The sequence below is a fragment of the Zingiber officinale genome, chromosome 2A (assembly GCF_018446385.1).
Source record: "Zingiber officinale cultivar Zhangliang chromosome 2A, Zo_v1.1, whole genome shotgun sequence".
Classification (NCBI taxonomy): domain Eukaryota; kingdom Viridiplantae; phylum Streptophyta; class Magnoliopsida; order Zingiberales; family Zingiberaceae; genus Zingiber; species Zingiber officinale.
This window is the reverse complement of record NC_055988.1, coordinates 943,919-965,064: the sequence shown is the minus strand read 5'-3', so window position 1 is coordinate 965,064 and position 21,146 is coordinate 943,919. Positions and strand designations below refer to the sequence as shown.

At 33.6% G+C, this 21,146-nt stretch overlaps 1 protein-coding gene and 1 long non-coding RNA gene across 2 annotated transcripts; one reads left to right on the top strand and one right to left on the bottom strand.

Moving 5' to 3' along the window:
• The first annotated feature begins 9,941 nt into the window (after nt 1-9,941).
• Nucleotides 9,942-12,181, top strand: LOC122040361. The gene is made up of 6 exons (XM_042599679.1): nt 9,942-10,026; nt 10,114-10,181; nt 11,314-11,371; nt 11,517-11,567; nt 11,696-11,766; nt 12,065-12,181. Exons 1-6 carry the CDS (start codon nt 9,972-9,974, stop codon nt 12,179-12,181), a joined length of 420 nt encoding a protein of 139 aa, XP_042455613.1. The 5' UTR covers nt 9,942-9,971.
• Nucleotides 12,182-20,033: 7,852 nt separating this feature from the next.
• On the bottom strand, nt 20,034-20,716 carry LOC122040438. Its single transcript, XR_006128625.1, has 2 exons — nt 20,520-20,716; nt 20,034-20,449 (listed from the first exon to the last, which is right to left on the bottom strand). It is a non-coding gene; the product is annotated as an uncharacterized LOC122040438 (long non-coding RNA).
• Between the last annotated feature and the right edge of the window lie 430 nt (nt 20,717-21,146).

Here is a 21,146-nt window from a genome sequence, read left to right as displayed (position 1 = left end):
TTGGGAGAGAGAAAAGAGATTGCGCGGAGCAATAAGACAAAGACGCACAAAAGGAGAGCAAATACGAGGAAGGAGAAGAAGAAGAAGAGAAAAAAGAAGAGTTACCGTGGTTTGGCGACATGCTTACTCCACAAAAATGGCTGAAACTTTATTAAAATTCTCTCTACACAAGAGAATCATATTACATGATTTTTGTGATTGTTGTTATACAATAGATTTACAGTGACTCCTATAAATAATGTACAAACCCCAGACCCAGTAAAATCATAATAAAATTTTGTTATAAAAAATCATAACAGAATTCTGTTATGAAAAATCGTAATAAAATTCTGTTATATAAAATAATATGGTCGGACGACCCAAAGTACCTGTCGGACCTTAGGGGCTAACCTCCCCATTTCTCATATGTCAATCTCCCAGCATGCAGTCGGCCGGCTATAAGGCTAGTCGGATTTCTTCCAGAAGATAATGGTGTCAGAGAATCATAACAAATTGTCAAAGAATAAAGGTCACGCGTCAAGGAATATTCCGTTACCCTGACATATCTATGCAATGGAACCTTCCTCTAAGGATGGTCGTACATATATTTTTATTCGACATATTCTAACACCAGATATTCTCTAACACCTCATTATTGCGGAGGTTATGAGAGTCAGTATAAAAAGGGACCCTCTTCGTTGGCCACGTAGGTTCACTTATGCCCTACTTACGCACACTCACGCCTATTTACTGTTCTACTATTTATTTTCTTCTCCACTTTTTACTACGGTTCTGACTTGAGTGTTGAAGTATCTATGTCAGGGACCCCCTTCTTGATATTCACTCTAATATTTCCATTTGCTCTCCCTAATCTACGTAGAAAGGAGCGCTCGAGGCATCTTCCACCTTAAAATTTTCTCGTAGTCAATAACAGAACCATCTATCCAGTACACCATTTCTCTTGATTTGAAATAGGATCAGGAGTAATTCAGTTTTATACTGGATTGGTTTTATTTGATATCACCATGGTACTGAACACTAAGAATAGGAGTATCGTGATGGAAAAATTGAGTAACAAAAGATGGAACCCAATAAGATGTATTAGGATTTAGCAGCCATGTTAAATTTTAAAAAGTAAAAAATATCCTTTGAGAACATTTTAAAACTAAGATAAAACACAAAATAAGAAATAATTTTAAAAGTGACTAACAAATTTATTTAAATATGTAAAATTGCATAAAACTTTGAAAGATGGCAGCGAAGTGATGAGCGCACCATTCGCGTCCAACAGTGCATTCTTCTTGGTTATTGGCACCACAATTTGAATTCAAAAACAAACGAATACATTCCAAATTTTGCAACATCCTTCTTTAAAATAGAAAGCAAACATCAATTCAACATAAGTCTAGGGTACAAAAGCATGACCAAACTAATCTAGAAGTCGTTAATAAGAAAGTTTTTAAGCAAATAAGGGGTCAACAACTGAATTAGGATAGCATACTTCCTCTGTGGAAAATTTCTTGAACTAGTATAGCATACTTCCATGTGCAAAGTATCTCGCCTTTTACTTACATTTTTTAGACTTCAAACTCCTGCAATATCTCGCCTTTTTCTTACATTTTTAAGACTTCACGTACAACTGCAAGGCGTCAATCAAAGAAGAGGTAGGAAACACAAAGGGAATAAGAATTCCATGTCGAATCACATCATTCACAACACTAAAAAGCATCGAATACAATTTAATTTGGAATGAAAGGATAGCCAAGAAATCAATCTAGAAGACTCCCATTCTTCAGTACTGCTAAACATTGTCACCTGCTTCACTCTCGAGCTCATCCCGTTCCCACGGGCTGGATCAGCAGGAAAGGTGCCTGACGCTTGCAACGAAGGTTCAGGGGTCGAGAGTCGCCAGTTGCACACGAGCATAAAATCTCGGTCTGCTGCGCTTTAAATTCCACTCGACCCCCAGTCACCCCTCCTGCCCAGCTTAACTATGATTTACCCCCTTTAGATATCTGTGGGGCCAGACCCAGGGAGCCACTAAGGTGACGATTCCACCTTTTGCAACTCTCGAGTTCATCCCCCTTTTATTGTCCCTCACAAACACTCTATTAAAGAACCCAAATGCAGCACCAATAGTAAGGTCAAGTATGCTTCTATTACTAGTAATTTCTTAAATTCCCTCTTGACTAATCATATAATAACAACAACAACAACCAAACTTTTTCCCATTAGGTGGGGTCGGCTGTATGAATCCTTTTACGCCATTGAGCTCTATCTCCTATTATATCATCTATATTTAAATAAATTTTATCTTATTTTATTGTTGCTAATCAAGTCTTTTTTGGTCTTCCTCTTCCTCGTTTGATATGAATGTTTATCATAGTTTCACAACGCCTAACTAGAGCATTTATTGATCGTCTAAGTACATGTCCGTATCATCTTAAACGTGTCTCTCGAAGTTTGTCCGTAATAGATGCAACTCCGACTTTCTCTCTAATATTCTCATTCATTATTTTGTCTATTTTCGTATGTCCACACATCCACCTTAATATCTTTATCTCTGCAACTCTCATCTTATGCTCATGTGCTCGAGTCATAGCCTAACATTTAGCTTTCTCTTGATTAATCATGGATTAAAATATTATTTAAAAATCAGAAACTCCTTGATGCTCAAGACAGCTCAATATAGTAATTGTTTCTAGAATGCATTAGTTTGTGTGCATATTTTATTGAAAATCCTTGCAGGACAACTTTGTGAAAAAAAATATACTGTCCCAACTCTCTACAGCAAGCATTTTTAATAAGAGACATTACGGATGCCAGCAACATACATAATTAGAACAAAATAAGTATCCAGAACCGATTGCAAAAAATTTTAAGAATAAAATCCTCTCTAAATCAAAGTGGATGGTAAAGAAAACTAATTACATTAAACCATTTTTTTATTGATGCAGAACAGTGATATCACTGCAATCTCTATACTAAATAAGTGATTAACTTGTAACCAATTAACTATGTAGGTATGAAATGCAATCAAAAGTTTAATTTTATTAAAAAATATCTAAGTTACTCTTTTTGAAAGAGTCAAATCAGTTTTATTAGGATAAAAGTTATCAAAATTGAAAGGGAGGCTTGGCGCAACAGTAAAATTATTTTTTTATGACCAACTCATCAATAATCAAGTATTGATTTAATACAATTTGCGATTTCCTTTTTACTGTTATGAGAATCGACATCTTTCCTTTGGGGAGGATTATATTTTTATCCTTTCGTTGTGCTACTTCAGTATGCATGTTTAGATTTTGGAGATTCATCTCTATGTACTAGATTAAGTGTATGGATGAATTGAAGGCAATTTGGAGAAGTTTGAATGTTAAGGCAGTAAATTTCAAATTTCTATTAATTATGCATGCAAAGATTAAATAACTTGCATAAATAAAAAAAATCAGACAATACAGTGTAAGATACTTATTTATGACAAACAAAGAACAAAATCACAAAATAATATAACCATCACTATCTTACGAACCTCTCCTCTTGAGTCAAGTCTTCCTAGCAGGCAAAATGGTTTTCAAACCCTCAAGTTGTTGATTCAAGTTATTGATTTGTCGGTTCCTGTTCTTTAGTTCTTCACGTAGTATAACTATCTATTTGACGAAACAAGAAAAGAGTTAGCAAAAAATTAAAGATACTTTATTTTTACATCAAAAGAAAATGTATTTACAACTCCAAAATCACCAAGCTAATAGCTAAAGTAACAAACAATTACATAATTTTTTATTTCTCGGCATGCTTCATTTTGCTCATCCAGTATTTCATTGCAATTTCACAGGTACTAATATTGTATTAAATAAATTATCTAATGGTCCATACAAGGTTTAAAATCATCTACTATGAAATAGTATATGTAATGCAAGATTTATATAACTATGAATTGCATTCCTCTCTCTTCTCTCTCTACACATTTTTGTCCTCTTTGAAATTCCTCTCATCTATTATCTTCAATACTTCTATCCTCCCTCTCCTCTATTCTCTTCCTTATGTTATGTTTACTCTAGAGTGTGGATGAGGAAAGGAAAGGAATCAACGATAGAAAATTATCTTTGGAGAAAGAGAAAAAAAAGGATAAAAAAATCTTTTCCTTTGCATACTTGTTTACCTTGATAGAAGAAGGTGAATACTTATGATGTAATTTTGTAAATAAAAAAGGGTGCATGCGTCATTTTTTTGGTACATAATGTAATTTTGTGAGTTAAAAATGCTACATGTGTCATTTTTTTGATATATGATGTAATTTTGTGAATGCAAAAGGGGTACATGCGTCATTTTTTTTCCATCCATTGATTTCTGTCCAATTTTGAGGTGATTGATTTTGACTTCAAAATTATCCGCTGATGGATTGCATTACTTTTCCTTCGGAAAATTTTAATAAAGTAAACGATGGAAATTTTTCCACCGTAAAACCTTTTCTTAATTTTACTTTCCACTCTCCTAAATAAACAGAGCCTTAGTCTTTCTTCTCTCCTTCTCTATTTCCACTGCATGGTGCGTGCCAACGTTATTTGCCATGTTATCGACAAGTGAAATGATAAATTCTGTCTATGTCAACCAACATGGTTTGACACTTCAACCCTTTTGTATATAACATGATTTAGTTATTTAAGATTTGAAGATATATTCATTTTTTTTATTTGCTAATTATTTTATTTTCTAGTGCACTAATCTGAAAGGGAGGATAAAAAATTTATCATTTTATAGTAAGAACAGTTAATACCTTGTTGCACAATTTAAAGGACAACAATTAATGCTACTAGTTGAATGGACAATGCGAGCAACTATTATCTCAATTTTCATATTTTTTATATAATATATAAGACAAGTAACTAGATTTTTGAAATATTAACAATACGAGAATAATAATTAAGAAAATAAATCTTTGTGCATCACTCAAAATTGTGCATTTGCAAGAAACTGCCAAAATAAAAATAGCATGACAACAATATATAACTTTTTGAAAACCTATACTTCGCAATTTTTTTTCTTTTAGCATGAAAAAGCTAAAAAATTATTTTGACAAAGAAAATCTTAACAATTGAAAACAAGAAAAGAGGACGTACAATATATCTTTCAAAATGCTTGAGAAAACATGCAAATAAATACCTACTTTATCAGACATTTCATCCAGAAGTTTTGAGAGTTCTTGGCCCATCTCATTGCCCTGCATTAATTGATATGAGAAGGAAATTCCAAGTAAGAAAAAATAATTAAAAGATTGATCCCACTTCTAAAAAAAAAAATTATGGTAAACACAAAAAACTAAACGCTAACATTGTTGATGATCTGACTAAAAGGTCTGCAAAGGATGTCCATTGTTAATTCAAGATTGACCGAAATGAATATGAAAATAATAACGAAAATCCAACAAGCTTAACAGCTTAACATAAAATCTAGTTAACCGCAAAAGCGCGGTATTTTAACGTAGGAAACTAATACCTTTGGCATAACTTCATCAACGTACGCTGTATCCTCTGCAGATTTTTGTTTTACCAAATTGCTTATTTTCCACACTAATATTCCAAAAGAAAAAAAAGCGATAGAATCAAACATATAAGAATATATATATATATATAAAGATCAAGGGAGGAAGGGAGGAGTCACCTATGCCTGCTACGATAATAACTCTGGAAATCGCCGCAGCCTTCTTCAGCGCCATCAAAACACCGGAACTTAGGGTTTAGAATAGAAAATAGAACAAGCGGGTCGATCGCCTGAACTTAAGTTTTGTTTGGGAGTTTTAAATTGGAGAGAAAGGAAAAGATTTGAATGAAAAAGTGAAAAAAAATAATGAGTTTTTTTTATGTAAAAGAAAAGAAGGTGAGGGAACCTTTCATAATTAAAAGATTTTTCATCCAAAAATAAGATGAAATGGAGGAAAATTTTGGTTGGAGGGAAAATCATTAATTTTTATTCTAAATATATCTTTCAAATACCATATCAAACATACAATTAGAGTTATAAAAAATTTAAAAGTTATAAAAGTCAAATGAATATATTATTAAGTATTTTTCTTTTACTTCCTTATAACTTCTAAAAAAAATAATTTTTTTTCTTTTCTTTCCTTCGCTCCCAAATAAAACAACACATCATTTCTCTTGTATTCCTTTCTCTCTCCTTCCTTCTTTTCTCTTCTTTTCTTTTCCCTTCCAACTCCAATCGATGAGTATTTATCGAAGACGAAGATGTAAATAGTCCGGGCCGGATCTGGGCCAAAATCTGTAAATGTTGGTTTGCTAAACCCACCACTATTTACGTTGAATCTCCGTTTTTCAATTTCAATTGACTTTTGATCGAGAGCGGATCTCTTGATCCTTTTTATGGATCAGAGGGCAGTTAGATCGTGATTACAATCTAGTCATAATTGTAATTAGTGGTGATTTCTTTTTAAATTTATCATTCCTTTAAGTTATAATTTAATTCGAAGAGGATAGCACATCGTAATTAATTACGATCGAATCATGATCACAATCCAACTATAATTACGAATGATCCATCTTTTAATTAAAAAAAAACAAATAGATCAGCTTTCCTCGTGATCTGGTCTCCATCAACTTTATTGTTAAGACTTCTCTTAAAAAAATGTCTAAAATTAATAAATAAATAATTTATTATAAATTTTTATTCTAAATAAAAATATAGATATACACCTAGACATTTATTGTAACTAAACGACAATATCTAATATAAATAAATAAATAAATTACTATTATATTATTATTATATTTGCATTCTAATTAATTTTTTTATTAAACTGCAACTAAATAAAAGTACTTGCCAACCAGTATTTATAATTTATTATATAATTTTATACCTAAACATTTATTATAATTAAACAAAAATATCTAATATAAGTAAATAAAAAAGTATTATAATATTTGCATTCTAATTAATTTCCTATGAAAGTCAAAAACGTGCAACTAAATTAAAAAAAAAATACTTGCACCCGGTGCTGCAACAGTCGCTAATTAATCTAGTTATAGTTATAGATCTCCTAATGCCAACATTTAACGAGGCTTACTGATTCGCAATCATCCATAGACAAAAACTAAGGGCAAAAATGAAATGGGCCTCAAAATATTCTTATATTATTTAATCATTCGGCCATGAGCAACTAACAATTACTTTTTACCATTGTAGAAGTTATATAAAAGCTAGCGACTAATTTTTACAATACATTATCGGATCATCAGTCATATAAGTATATTTATAGAAAATTTTCTTTTAAATGAGGAATGTAATCAAATGATACTGGATTTCTGGGCTGGCCACCGCGTGTGCTTCTCGATTTACCCTGGTGGTTGGTGGGAAATTTCTGTGGGTTCGAATCGATCACCTCTAGAGATAATTAATGAGGCTAACTAGGATTATCATTTTTTTCTGTTACAAATACAGAAGCTAGATGCTAACTTTTATAACATGTAATACTAGTATCTACAACATGTAGAAACTAGCAACTTTTACAACATATTGCTAGCTTCTATAGTATACTATATAAGGGGATTTCCATCCTCTATATAGGTATAGGTACGCAAGGTTTTAGGGTTTAGGGTTTAGGGTTTTTAGCTGTGGCTCAGGGTCTAACTGATTTACAAGTGTTGTTTACATTGACCACTGCTTTTTTAGTGACCACTCTCCGGAATTTATGTATTGTCCCTTTCAAGCAGAGTTGGCGGTTGTTGCTGGTATCACAGTCAATTATAAACGCAAATAATCCAAACTAGTAATAAAAAATGTATTTAGTAACATAATTTTTTTCGTACAAAAGAATATTACTTTAAAATAAGTATAATCTATATCAATCATACTGTAAACTTAGATAATCAAACGACTATAGTTCCGATTACATCCTCAAGAAAAAATATTTCATCATTTGATCGAATTAGGTCCATTTTCTCCACAAAAACTCTATTAATCTAAACTTTCCAACAAGATCCACTAAAAAGAACGTGATTCACTTTTGCTTTTAATCTATAAATGCAATTCGACCTTATTCTCCATCAACATACGAATGAAGTAGCTTACACTTAGCATTATCATCGATATCTCCATGTCTCGTATCCTTCACTTTTGACTATATAACAATACAAAGTTATTAATTCTGCTATGCATATTTTTATAACAAATTTTTAATTTAGAAAAATACATAATTTCAAAATAATTACCTGAGCAACAGTTAGAGGTTGGTTAATATTATCAACATTACCACTTTATATTTCCATGACTACCATCGCCAACATCATTCTCGATATTGCTACCAATATCACCACTAGCAACCTAAATTTATAAATAAATTGTGTCAAGTAATATAACCATTAGATAATTTTATTAACAAATAATGAAGGAACAAGGTAAATCAGGTAATTATGCGATAAATAAATAATGAAGGAACAAGATTGTTTAGGAATTTCGATTGAAAAGATTAATGGATCAATTATACTAAGTGAAACATCTTTCGTGTTGCATCCATCTAGCTAACAAAAATATTGTCCAACATATCAAAAGATCATTCTTTTAAAAACCATTGCATTATGAAGAGTTGACATAAAATCAAGGTTTGCATAGAAATTTTACAAACTCCAAGAAGTTTCAAGTCAAATAACTTTTGAAGTTTCAAATCACTTTCTTCTACTTAGACAAATCAAATTCCAATGGCCAAATTACCTAGCTAACAAAGCTAACCTTGCCAATCACATTAAGATATTAGTAAACTCAATTTACTCTACTAGATTCCAGATACATAAAATTTTCAAGGAATTGGACTACCTTATACTTAGCTATTAGGCATTCTCTGTTATTTTTCCTCTTGAACACAAGTTATTAGGACAATTCTAGTAGTAGATTGATTGACTCTAGAGAATGATAAGGAGAACAAAAAATGAGCAACTTCTATGATTGAAACCAAGATGAGAACTTGTTTGATCTCATAACTAGTTAATAGTCATCATGTCATGGAGAGAGGGTTTTCGCGAAAAAAAGTTTCCGCGATGAGTTATTTTTGACGAAAGAGTGTTTTCGCGAAAATTTGGAGATCCAAGTTTGTTGGGAGGTTTTGTGAACGATTTAGGGGATTAAATTTTTTATAAATTTTTAAATATTATTAACAGTATGTAAGTGCAAGTTATTAATATGTTAATAATTATTATTGATTGTATATATTTTTTTACTTGTCAATAATATAAGTACAATAATATTAATAATACATTCTATTGTTAATATTAAATTTTAATAGCACATTCTGTATGTCATAAAAATATGTATTGACAGCATACTTTTTTTATATGTCGTCATTTGTATAAATATAAATATATTTTTTTATGATTTATCTTTTTCGTGTTGATCTAAGGATAAATTGACGGGGACACTAGGGACTCTTGTGGTGGATCCCACTTACTCCCTGTGTGTGTCCCATACACCCGCATGAGTCCTGTGCATGATTTGCCAACTTTATCTTATTTAGTTGATAAAATCTTTCTTGATGATTAAGAAATTAATGAGAATGTAAATATTATAATATTTTTGTATTTACTTAAATTAGATATATATTTTTAATTGTAATAAATGTTTAAGTATAAAATTATATAATAAATATTTGTTGGGGAGTACTTTTATTTAGTTGCAGTTTAATAAAAAAAATTAACTAGAATACAAATATAGTAATAATAATAATAATTTATTTATATTAGGTATTGTTGTTTAGTTATAATAAATATCTAGGTCTATATCTATATACTAAACATTTTTTTATTTAGTACCATTTAATAAAAAAAACGTTAATTATAGTATAAATTTTTAATATTTCTTTCTTTCTTTATATTAGATATTTTATTGAAAAAGGGAGATTCAACGTGTTGTGTTCTTTCTTAAACCGCAAGTTCCGGAGATCGACCCGCTTGTCCTACTTTCTGTTCTAAACCCTACGTTCCGGTGTTTCGATGGCGATGAAGATTGCTGAGGCGATTTCTGAAGTTATGCTCGTAGCATGTGCAGGTGACTCCTATCTCGATCGATTTTTTTTTAATATATCTGTTATTATATTATGTTTGATTCTATCGCTTTTTTCTTTTGGAATATTAGGATGGTATGTACGCTCCGCCTTCATGGAATTTGGATACCAAAAATCTGCAGATGAAGTTTTGCTAAAGGTACTAGTTTCCTACGTTGAAATACCTTGCTTTTGAGGTTAACTAGTGATCCTGTCCGAGAGTTGAGTTGACGGACGTTGGGGACATGACGTTCTATGTTGTCTCCGGATGACTTCCAAGATGACGTGAACCTCCGTTGAACCTGCAATAAAATCGAGCCGGGAAAGGATTCCCGGCGACGATCCTCCGACGCTCAAGTCAGGCGACGGTGAGATAAAGTAGAAGCAGAGTAACGAGACTATAGCTACAGTGAAGAATCGCACATACCTCCGTCAAAATCTAGGGGTCCTTATATAGGATCCCGGGGAGGTGAGTGCACGCTCGTTGAGGCGTTCACGCTTCCCCAAGCATACCTCAAAATGAGCGTGTCAGAAAAGTACGTCTGACGCCACACCGCAACCGTCCGAGTATATCTCTGACATGACATTGAAATTTTCACCGTAGGATTTTCTGTCCGATCTGGTCATCGACCATGCTGCCTGTCGGCGGCGCATGTCTCGAGAAGGATATCGCCAGTTGTCCATTTTGTCCTCTTATGTCTCCTGTCCGTTACTAGACCGAGCGGGAAGGCCGCTCGACCTCCTTAGCGTCCGTGAGTGAAAAACGTACTAGGCCGAGCGAGCAAGTCACTCGGTCTCAGGCTCGGACGGGCATGCAGCCTTAGTTGTTTGGTAGCTCGGTCGAGCGAACAGGTCGCTCAGCGCATCGACTCTTTTATACGAGAACCCCTGAGTATCGGAAACTCGACCTGCGGTCGAGTTGTTTCCGTCCAGCCTGGGCGCTTATCCAGACCGATCAACGAGGTGACCTATCCGATTGGCAAGACCATTGGGTTGACCCTCATGACTTTGACTTCCACGTGTCGTTGACCACTGTACGGTCGGGTCCCCTCCTTCACCACGGGATCAACTAGATTTTATTTTAAGCTGGTTGGATTTTAGTTGATTTCGTATTTATTTCGGTCAATCTTGAAGTAACAATGGACATGCTTTGCAACAATGATAGCTTTTAGTTTTTTTTTATTAATTTGTTTCTGGTTTTTGTGTTTACCGTAATTTTCTTATATTAGCGGGGTCAATTTATTTGTTGGTCAAATTCTGGAATTATTTTTTCTTACTTTGAATTAATGCAGGTCACTAAGGTGCACCAAGAACTCTCAAAACTTCAGGATGAAATTTCTGTTAAAGCAGGTATTTATTTGCATGTTTTCTCAAGCATTTTGAAAGATACAGTATAGGTCCTCATTTTTTGTTTTCAATCGTTAAGATTTTCAAGAGTTTAGTATAGGTTTTCAAAAAGTTATATATTGTTGTCATGCTATTTATATTTTGGCAGATTCTTACAGATGCACAATTGTTAGTGATGCACAAAGATTTAACTCCTTAGGTATTATTCTCGTGTTGCTTCATACTTCAAAATTTTAATTATTTCTCGTGTATATTATATAAAAAATAAAAACTTTTGCCTTTGTAATGAAAAAATTTGTTTAAAATTACATCTACTATCTATTCTAGGCAATATCACATCACTTATTATTCCCAGTGTGACCATTGGAGCTTTAGCCTGTGGAATCATATGTTTTACGGTATGTTTCTTCCGAGCACTACTTTGTTTTCTATCCGCGGAAATTCTCTATTCTTCTAAAGTAGAGTTAAATTTTATTTTAAAGAAAATAACATGGTGACTGCTAGAGGCGGAGAGTATAGGAACTAGCCACTAGTAGGTTGCAAAAATAAAGCATGTTGAGAAATAAAAAATTATGTAATTGTTTGTTACTTTAACTATTCGCTTGGTGATTTTGAGGTTGCAAATATATTTTCTTTTGGTATGAAAATTAAATATCTTTAATTCTTTACTAACACTTTTCTTGTTTCGTCAATTAGGAAGTTATACTACGTGAGAAACTAAATAACAGGGAACAACAAATCTATAACCTGAACCCACATCTTAAGGGTTTGAAACCCATTGACTTTGCTCAAGAGGAGAGGTTGGTAAGATAGTGATGGTTATATCATTTTGTGATTTTGTTCTTTGTTTGTCATAAATATGTACCTAACACTATATTGTCCTTTTTTTTTTTGTTTATGCAAGTTATTTAATCTTTGCATACATAATTAATTGAATTTACTGCCTTAACATTCAAACTTCTCCAAATTGCCTTCAATTCATTCATATACTTAATCTAGTAGATAGAGATGAATCTCCAAAGTCTAAACATGCATATTGAGGTAGCAGAGGGAAGGGATAAAAATATAATCCTAGCCCAAAGGAAAGTTACTCAGGGGCTGCTTGTTTGGAGGGTTTGGAATGAGAATGGAATGAAACTTAGTGCTTGGTTTGGGAAAATGATAGTGGGCCCCACGGATTCATTCCTTAAAATATGGGAATGAGCCATTAATGATTAATATGAGGAGTATGAGAATCATTCCCATTTCATTATTATATACAATCATTCCTATTACCTATCCCATTTCCTTATCTGAAACAAGCAGCCCCTCATTTTCATATAGAGAAAAGGAAATCGTACATTGTTTGAAATCAATACTTGATTATTGATGAGATCCTAATCCCTTTTTATAATTTAATGACACAATTACTATATAAAATAATAAATTTTTTAATAAGAAATGAAATAATTTTTTAAAAGTTCTTATAAATTATAAAAATTAACAACATTGATAACTTTTGATAAAATCCCAATTGTCCTACTAAAACTAACCTGACTCTTTCAAAAAGTCTAACTTAGATAACTTTTAACAAAATTAAATTCTCGATTGCATTTCATACCTACATAGTTAATTGGTTACAAGTAATCACTTATTTAGTATGGAGATTGCAGTCATATCACTGTTCTACATCAATACAAAAATAGTTTATTTAATTAGTTTTCTTTACAGTCCACTTTGATTTAGAGAGGATTTTCGTATTCTTAAAAATTCTGCTAGGAAATCCTTGCAATCGGTTCATGATCTACCTAACTTCAAATTCTGTATGTTGCTGGCATCCTTGATATCACTTATTAGAAATGTTTGCTGCGGAGAGTTAGGACAATATTGTTTTTGCACAAAGCTGTCCTGCAAGAGTTTTCAATGAAACACTCACAGTATCTATTGCGTTCTAGGAACAATTATTATATTGAGATGTCTTGGACATCAAGGAGTTTCTGTTTTTTAAATAATATTTTAATCCATGATAGATCAAGAGGAAATTTTAAGAAATTACTAGTAATAGAAGAACACTTTCTTCCATCTATTGGATCTTCTAGATTGATTTCTTGGCTATCCTTTGCCGTCTTTCCAAATTAAATTAAATTGTATTTGATGCTTTTTAGTGTCGTGAATGATATGATTCGAACGTCTTGCAGGAAGTATAAGGCGAAGAAAAAGGCAAGACACTTTCTACAGAGGGAGTATACTATCCTAGTTCCAGATACTTTCCACAGAGGAAATATGCTATCCTAGTTCAGCCATCATTGCTTTTCCACGAAGAAAGATGTGGCAAAATTTAGAAATGTATTGGTATGTTTTTGAATTCAAATGTGGTAGAGGAATGCACTGTTGAGGGGTATACAATTTTACATATTTAAACAGATCTGTTAGTCGCATTTAAAATTCATATATTTCTTGATTTGTGTTCTTATCTTAACTTTAAAATGTTATCAAATGATATTTTTTACTTTTAAAAATTTTGAAATATATTTATGTATTTTTTTAATGTTCATTTTGGATAAATAAATGGATTCATCACATTGAGAGTTGTATAAGCAAAATTATCTTTAATTTGTATTAACTATTTTGATGATAAATATCGTTGAAGAGCAAATACACAATATATAGTTATGAATTCTGAACATGCTTCTGGGGCGAGCTTATTGGGTCAAGGTCATCGCGACTGTGAGCCGGAGTCAACTTGACCTTCTGACATGTCCGTTATACTGATCAGGTCTTCTCCAGGTCACATGGATCGGCTCCCCAAGTCTAGGAGGAATTATAGGAAATACGCTGACTTACTGAAAACAGCTTGATCTACTATCTTCAGAGTCGTACCTGGTTCAGACTTAGTCTGAAGCGAAGAATAATAATAATAATAATAATAATAATAATAATAATAATAATAATAATAATAATAATAATAATAATAATAAGAAGTAACTTTTTTAGGTAAATAATTGTAAAGTTCAATTTGTAAATAATAAATACATAAATAAATTAAAAACAATATATTACATCAATAAAAAAATTAACAAATATTTAAAATAATTACATAAACATTATCCGCCTAATTATTTTAGAGGCAAAATTATTTATCAAATATGAATAATCTAATTGTCGGACTATTTCTTACTCTATCGATAACATTACTAGCTCATTTAATTATCCTGTGACATTGAGACCAATGCGGTGGTTACAGGCAATGGCAAGCGGTAGCCATCTCGCGATTAGGTTGCAATTCGCATAAGCGGTCAGTGTAGCATGTGACAGCCACTGTGCCGCGCGATTAGATCACGTGAGCGGATGTCGACCGCTGCCCCGTGTCCCGTATGACAACCGCCGCTAGAATCGTCACGATTAGCTCGACAAAACAACTGCCATTGGCAATTAGGACGCAATTGGTGCCCATGTTGCAGGGATGAAAAAGATGGTCGGAGAAGAAGATTAAGATTACCTCTTGTTCGGTGGATTCGTGCCTTGGTGGAAAGAACACCGGAGAAGAAATTGCATGTAAAGAAGAGTCATGTGTCGGTGCGTTCCTTGGAGGTTTAGCGGATGTTTAAGGTAGGTGCCTTTCATTTTTTTTTGTATAATTAAAAAAATGGGTCCTTCCCTGGACTAGGCCCTGAGGCGATTGCCTCTCTGGCCTCATGTGATCCTGTCTGAAGACGAGGGAGATGATGCACTAGCTCTGACGGAAGATTCTTTGACCGGTAGGAGACTTTTTGGATCCGAAACGAAGCTCCTCTTTAATCCTACACACACTCAGACGATCCGACAAAGCGTTAGTGACCAAGACCGGGGTGAGTATCCCTGGCAAGACCCTCCGACGCTCAAGTTAGTCCGGGTCCGGTGAGCAGCAAGCAGAAGAATAGTGGAAGAGATGCTCGTGCAAAAGTATGGTTTGGATGTAAAAGTTTGCGTACCTTGCCAACGGAGAAAATCCCCCCTTTTATATTACCTCACATAACCTCCGTGATCGTTAGGTGGTCCTGGGCCCCTTAGAGTTTGTTAGAAGATGAGAAAAGTACAACCTAAGAGTCGTGCAATAATCCTTCGAGGAATTTTTTTCTACCGCAGATATACCTTCTTTGTTGTTTATGAATCATGCCATTATTGAAGTTGTGAAAGAAATGTGTTGTTATAACTGTTTAATCAATGAAGCAATTTCGAAGAAATATTCCCCGACAAGCTCGCTAGACTATTAGAACATTGTTTTTTGTTTGTCTGCCAGATATGTCTCAGACGGTTGTTAGGCTGACCAGACATTTAGAATGTGTTTTGCTGAAGATATTGTTGGAGTAGGTGTTAGAGTGTATACTAAAAGCCTAGCTTTTGGTATAAACATTTATCTAGAAATAAGAATCACATTGGTCAAATGTCTACATTTGTGATAAATGTAGTTGTTCAATTAATTTATATTGTAGATAACATGGTGTGTGGTGTCACACACAAAAGATCATGTTATCAGTACCTTATAAATTATAAACAGTAGCTCACGACCATGATGGAAAGGAACAAACCATTGGAAGGTCGTAGTGTAATTAGGTGTTAGTTTATCTTAACTATATAATTACACTAGTACACTAAGAGTGTATTGAGTAGGACCATTAGAGGTCGTTTTTTTTATACTGACTTTATAAAGGGACAAAGACCTCAGTTATTATGGAAATGTGTGCTCTTAATCCTAATATAATAACAATCACATATATTTGATATTTATTTCTTTAATTTATCAATGGGTGAGATTTAGTTCAATGAATCAATAAGCCCGATAAGTTGGGAAATAATATCACTTATAGTGTGTGTTGTTGATTATAGAAGGAAACTGTGTCCTAGTAATCTAGGTTGAGAATGTCCCCAAGAGGAGCTCATAAGGATTGTCATGTTAAACCCTGCAGGTGGACTTAGTCCGACATGACGATGAAGTTGAGTGGTACTACTCTTGGAGCTAGATATTAATTAGGTGAGTTGTCAGTAACTTACTTAATTAGTGGACATTTGTTATCTTAAACACAGGGAGACTAACACACTCATAATAAGAAGGAGCCCAAAATGTAATTTGGGATTGGTGCGGTAGTTCAATAATAGTTCTCTAGTAGAATGAATTATTATTGATAAAATTAAGTTGTGTGTTCGGGGTGAGCACGGGATGCTTAATTTTATCGGGAGACCAAAATCAATTCCTCCTCTCGGTCCCTATCGTAGCCTCTTAATTATAGAGTACTATACCCACCTATACCCACCTTCTTACCCACCCTATAGGGGCCGGCCAAGCTAGCTTGGAGACCAAGCTAGGGCCGGCCATGGGTATGTTCATGGGTGAATTCATGTGGCCGGCCCTATTAAAATAAAAAGGAATTTTAATTTTAAAATTTTTTCTTATGTGGATAATATAATTTAAAAGAGAGTTTAAAATTTTAAAACTTCCTTTTATAAGATTCTACAAAAGATTAAGAGAAGAGTTAAAATCTCACCTTATTTGTAGATTAAAAGGTTGATTTTAATTTTGGTAAAAACTTTCCTTTTAATTATATTCATGATTTAAAAGAAAATTTAAAAATTAAAAATTCTCTTTTATTACTTTCTACAAAAGATTAAGAAAAGATTTAATATCTTTCCTTATTTGTAGATTGAAAGGAGATTTTAATTTTTAGAGATAACTTTCCTTTTTGGAAATTATCCACATGTTTAAAAGAAAGATTTTAATTTATAAAATTTCTTTTTATTAACCAATCATGAAGGGATTAAAATTATTGGAGAAATTTTTATAAATTTCTAGAAACAAATTAGGAAGTTTTAATTTTGTTTTAATTAAAACTCTCCTTGTTTTGGGGAAAGAGTGACCAACCATTATAATTTGAAAAGAAAATTATTTTAATTAAATAAATTTTCCTTTTCAATGGCAAAAGAATTAAGGAAGTTTTATTAAATTTTCCTTATTTGCCAAGACCAAGGATTATAAAAGAGGGGGTAGAGGAGGCTTGAAGGCTAAGGACTCTATTCTATTTTTCTCTCTTTTCCTTGGTGTGGCCGGCCCTTTCTTTCCTCTCCTCTCCTTTGTGTGGCCGAAACCTTCTCATGGTGGAGATAGCTTTGGTGGCGGATCTAAGAAGGAGAAGAAGGAGAAGCCTCTTTTCTAGCATCCCTTGGAGCATGGTGGTGGTGGCCGAACCTCTTCATCCTAGGAGAAGTTTTGATGGCCGAAACTTGTAAGGAAGAAGAAGGTGCTTGGTGGTTCTCATCTCGGAAGATCGTTGCCCACACAACGTCCGAGGTTAGAAGAGGAATACGGTAGAAGATCAAGAGGTCTTTCTAGAAGGTATAACTAGTAGTTTTTCCTTTTCCGCATCATGCTAGTTATTTATGGAAATAATACCAAATACAAGAGGCTTACGATTCTAGTATTTCGAATATGTTTTTCGATGTTGTGTTCTTTTATTTTATTTTTCCTTGTGATTTGATTGTTCTTTTCAGTTAACCTAAAGTTATTTTAGGAAATTAAATATTAGCTTTCTATAAAAGATTTTGTCTAGTCGGTGGTGGTTGCTCCCATATCCAAGAAGGCCATGTGCCTCGCCACGTCAGTACTGGGAACCAATTATGGAAATTAATATTTAATGGAATTAATAACTTAATGTGATTTGGGTCGAACGTGTTAAGTTCCGCAGGAGACTCAAGTCAAAACCTAAAAGAACGAATAGATTAAGTTTTGGATCAAACGTGTTAAGTTCCGCAGGCGATCCAAAATTTAATTTAAAAGAACACATGGTAGCTAGGAAAAGGTTCAGACCTTTGTACAAAATTTTTGTACAGTGGAACCTCTAGGTTTTCCGAGTAGCAACCAACAGCAGGTTGCACTAATAATCTGGTTTTGATGTATAACAAATAAGTTAAAGTTAGACGAGATGTTTGTCTAACCTTTCTATCAAGTGTGCAGGAGTTGACTGGCCTGAAAGACCTGACACCAGGCTGAAATCCAGCTAGGTTTGTGAGGGCCGATAGCTGATGGGAAGTTCAGACAGGTCCGCGGGGTCTGATATCTAGCATGACGTTCTGTTGGGTACGCGGGACCTGACAACTGGCAAGAAGACCTAGTGGGTTAAAAGGCAAGTCAAGAGACTACAAATGGTAAGTAAGGTAAGTTACTGTAGGAGAAAGATCTAGTGAGGACGTGTTCCCCGTTGAGGGAACTACAGGCGTCAATTTAGCTTAGGTCCATTTGGAAAATCTAAGTTGAGATCTTAACTAGATCCTAGTCTCGAGAAGACATGATCTAATTATTACTCATATTTTATTACGTTGTTCTAACTCTGTTTTGCAGGGTAAATATGTTTTTGTGTTGCCCAGGACTAACCTTTTATGCAAGGGAAAGTTGCTGAAGAAAAGGGGTCCGGACGTCCGGAAGGAGTCAAGGCACTCGAACCAGGCTCGCCTAGAAGGGGTTGCGAGCGCCTGGAGTTGGTCCAGGCGCCCGGACCCGAAAATTCATCCACAAGCTGATGTGGAGCACGTCGATTGGTCGAGTCATATGGTCCAAGTGCCCGAAGTGATTCCAAGCACCCGGAGTGATTCCAGGCATCCGGAATGGACCTATATAAAGGCCTTCGACCCGGAGCTTCAGAACAATAACCGCTACTATGTTTAAACCATAACAATAACTCCGAAAAGGCTTCGACAAGACCGAAAGATTGCTCCAAAGCTCGAGGAACGAGAGACTTCGTTTTCTTTTCTGTTTGTCGGTAACTTTATTATTATAGTTCTTATACTCAATTTATGTAACACTTTTTTACGAATTGATAGTGGATTGCCCAATGAAAGTACTCAACGAGTGCGGGTCTTGGAGTAGAAGTCGTTGAAGATTCCGAACCAAGTAAAATCAACTTGTGTTAGTATTGTTTTCTTTTCTTCCGCTACGTACTCGTTTTTAATTATCAATTTTTCGACGATTACTATTCACCCTTCCTCTAGCGTCTTTCCGATCCTACAAGTAGTACAGAGTAGGTACCACTTTGAATTGATGCAACTATCAATCAAGCAAAGAGAGTTTTTTTTAAAAGAAAAATTATATATCATTTTTTTTAATGAAGCCTATGATTTGCCAATTTTATTTTATTTAGTTACAAAGCCTTTCTTGATTATTAAGAAATTAATTAGAATGTAAATATTATAATATTTTTTATTTACTTATATATATATATATATATATATATATATATATATATTTAATTGTAATAAATATTTAAGTATAAAATTATATAATAAATATGTGTTGGTGAGTACTTTTATTTAGTTGCAGTTTAATAACAAAAAATTAATTAGAATACAAATATAGTAAGAATAATAATAATTTATTTATATTACCTACTGTTGTTTAGTTATAATAAATATCTAGGTGTATATCTATATACTAAATATATTTTTATTTAGTTATGATTTAATAAAAAAGTTAATTATAATATAAATTTATAATATTTATTTATATTAGATATTTTATTGAAAAAGCGAGATTCAACATAAATACTGTTGGATTTAACAGCTCCTTTGAAGCTGGGTAATTTTTTGATTTAGATCCTGATTTTCTTCCTTTAAGGAATAAAAATGTTTCAGGGAAACCTTGGATAAAAGAGAAAGCCTGTCGTATAAAACTCCGATATTATTGTTAAATCAGAAGTTTCTATTTTAGGATTTCCTGCTAAATCTAGATATTCAAGGCTCGAGGTTCAGGATTTACATACCATTCCTTCACACTTTGTTTAAATTTTTCACTCATCAAGGTTTCTTAGTCTATTGCTTACAGCTTAGATGTTGATAAAATTTTCATGTTCACACGACTGGCAACGGCTCAACATGGAGGCTTATGTGCACGACGTTCTTTTACAATCAGTTAATCAACTTGGTCGCCTTATTGCAAATGACTAGAGGAATTCTTATAGGAAATAATACAAAAGAACACCTTCCTTTGGGTTTTAAGACTTACTGTCTTACGCACTTACTAGCCTTACTACCTTAGTAAGGATGTATGTCGAGTCTCCATCTTTCTTCCCTGGATTCTTTCTTTCATGTAATATTTTCTCATAAGTAACTTGAAGAAAATATGATGAAATAGAATTGATTCCTTCCTTACCTTTTGCCTTGAATTATAAGTTTAGCCTTCCATAGCTCTGATACCAAAAGAGAGGATCGTCTTTCGGAAATAAGTTTGAACAAAACCTGGGTTAAAACCCGGAATTTTATTCTCCTCCAAAGAAATTAAAGGATACTTGAAACTAGCACACTTAGAGTAGCACACTTAGGAATGAGCTTCTTGGTTTTGCTCAAGGATGCTCAAACCTCTAACACTCATAGCTTTAAATAGGCGAGAGAAGGTTGTGAAATGATGAAGGTAGGTACCCCTTTTGGCCCCATCGCCCCTTCATTATTCACCCTATGTCTGCCATTAAAGCTTTACAATACACACTTCACTCTTTACAACATACACTTCTTACTTTACAGCACACACTTTAAGAAAGGACAGCTCCCCGGGCTCAATCCTTTATAAAGTGACACATATTCTTGCCCACCACTGCTTTCAGAATTATGGTGGTATTGCTTTTATTTCATGCCCTATCCTTTGCACACGTTGCATTTCTATGAATAGATCCTTTTGATGCCCTCTTATCTTTTCTAGATTCTTATGGTAGTAAGAATCCCATCCTCCTTCCGCGTGTCTCCTTCTGTGAAAGTCTATTTCTTTCATTTGTAGGATAAGCTC

What these genes read in the sequence shown, in the direction of transcription:
- LOC122040361 (XM_042599679.1), top strand. Translation starts at nt 9,972, where the DNA reads ATGGCGATGAAGATTGCTGAGGCGATTTCTGAAGTTATGCTCGTAGCA. An exon ending in TATGCTCGTAGCATGTGCAG is followed by an intron (nt 10,027 to 10,113) that starts GTGACTCCTATC and finishes TTGGAATATTAG; the next exon opens with GATGGTATGTACGCTCCGCC. An exon ending in GTGGAATCATATGTTTTACG is followed by an intron (nt 11,767 to 12,064) that starts GTATGTTTCTTC and finishes TTCGTCAATTAG; the next exon opens with GAAGTTATACTACGTGAGAA.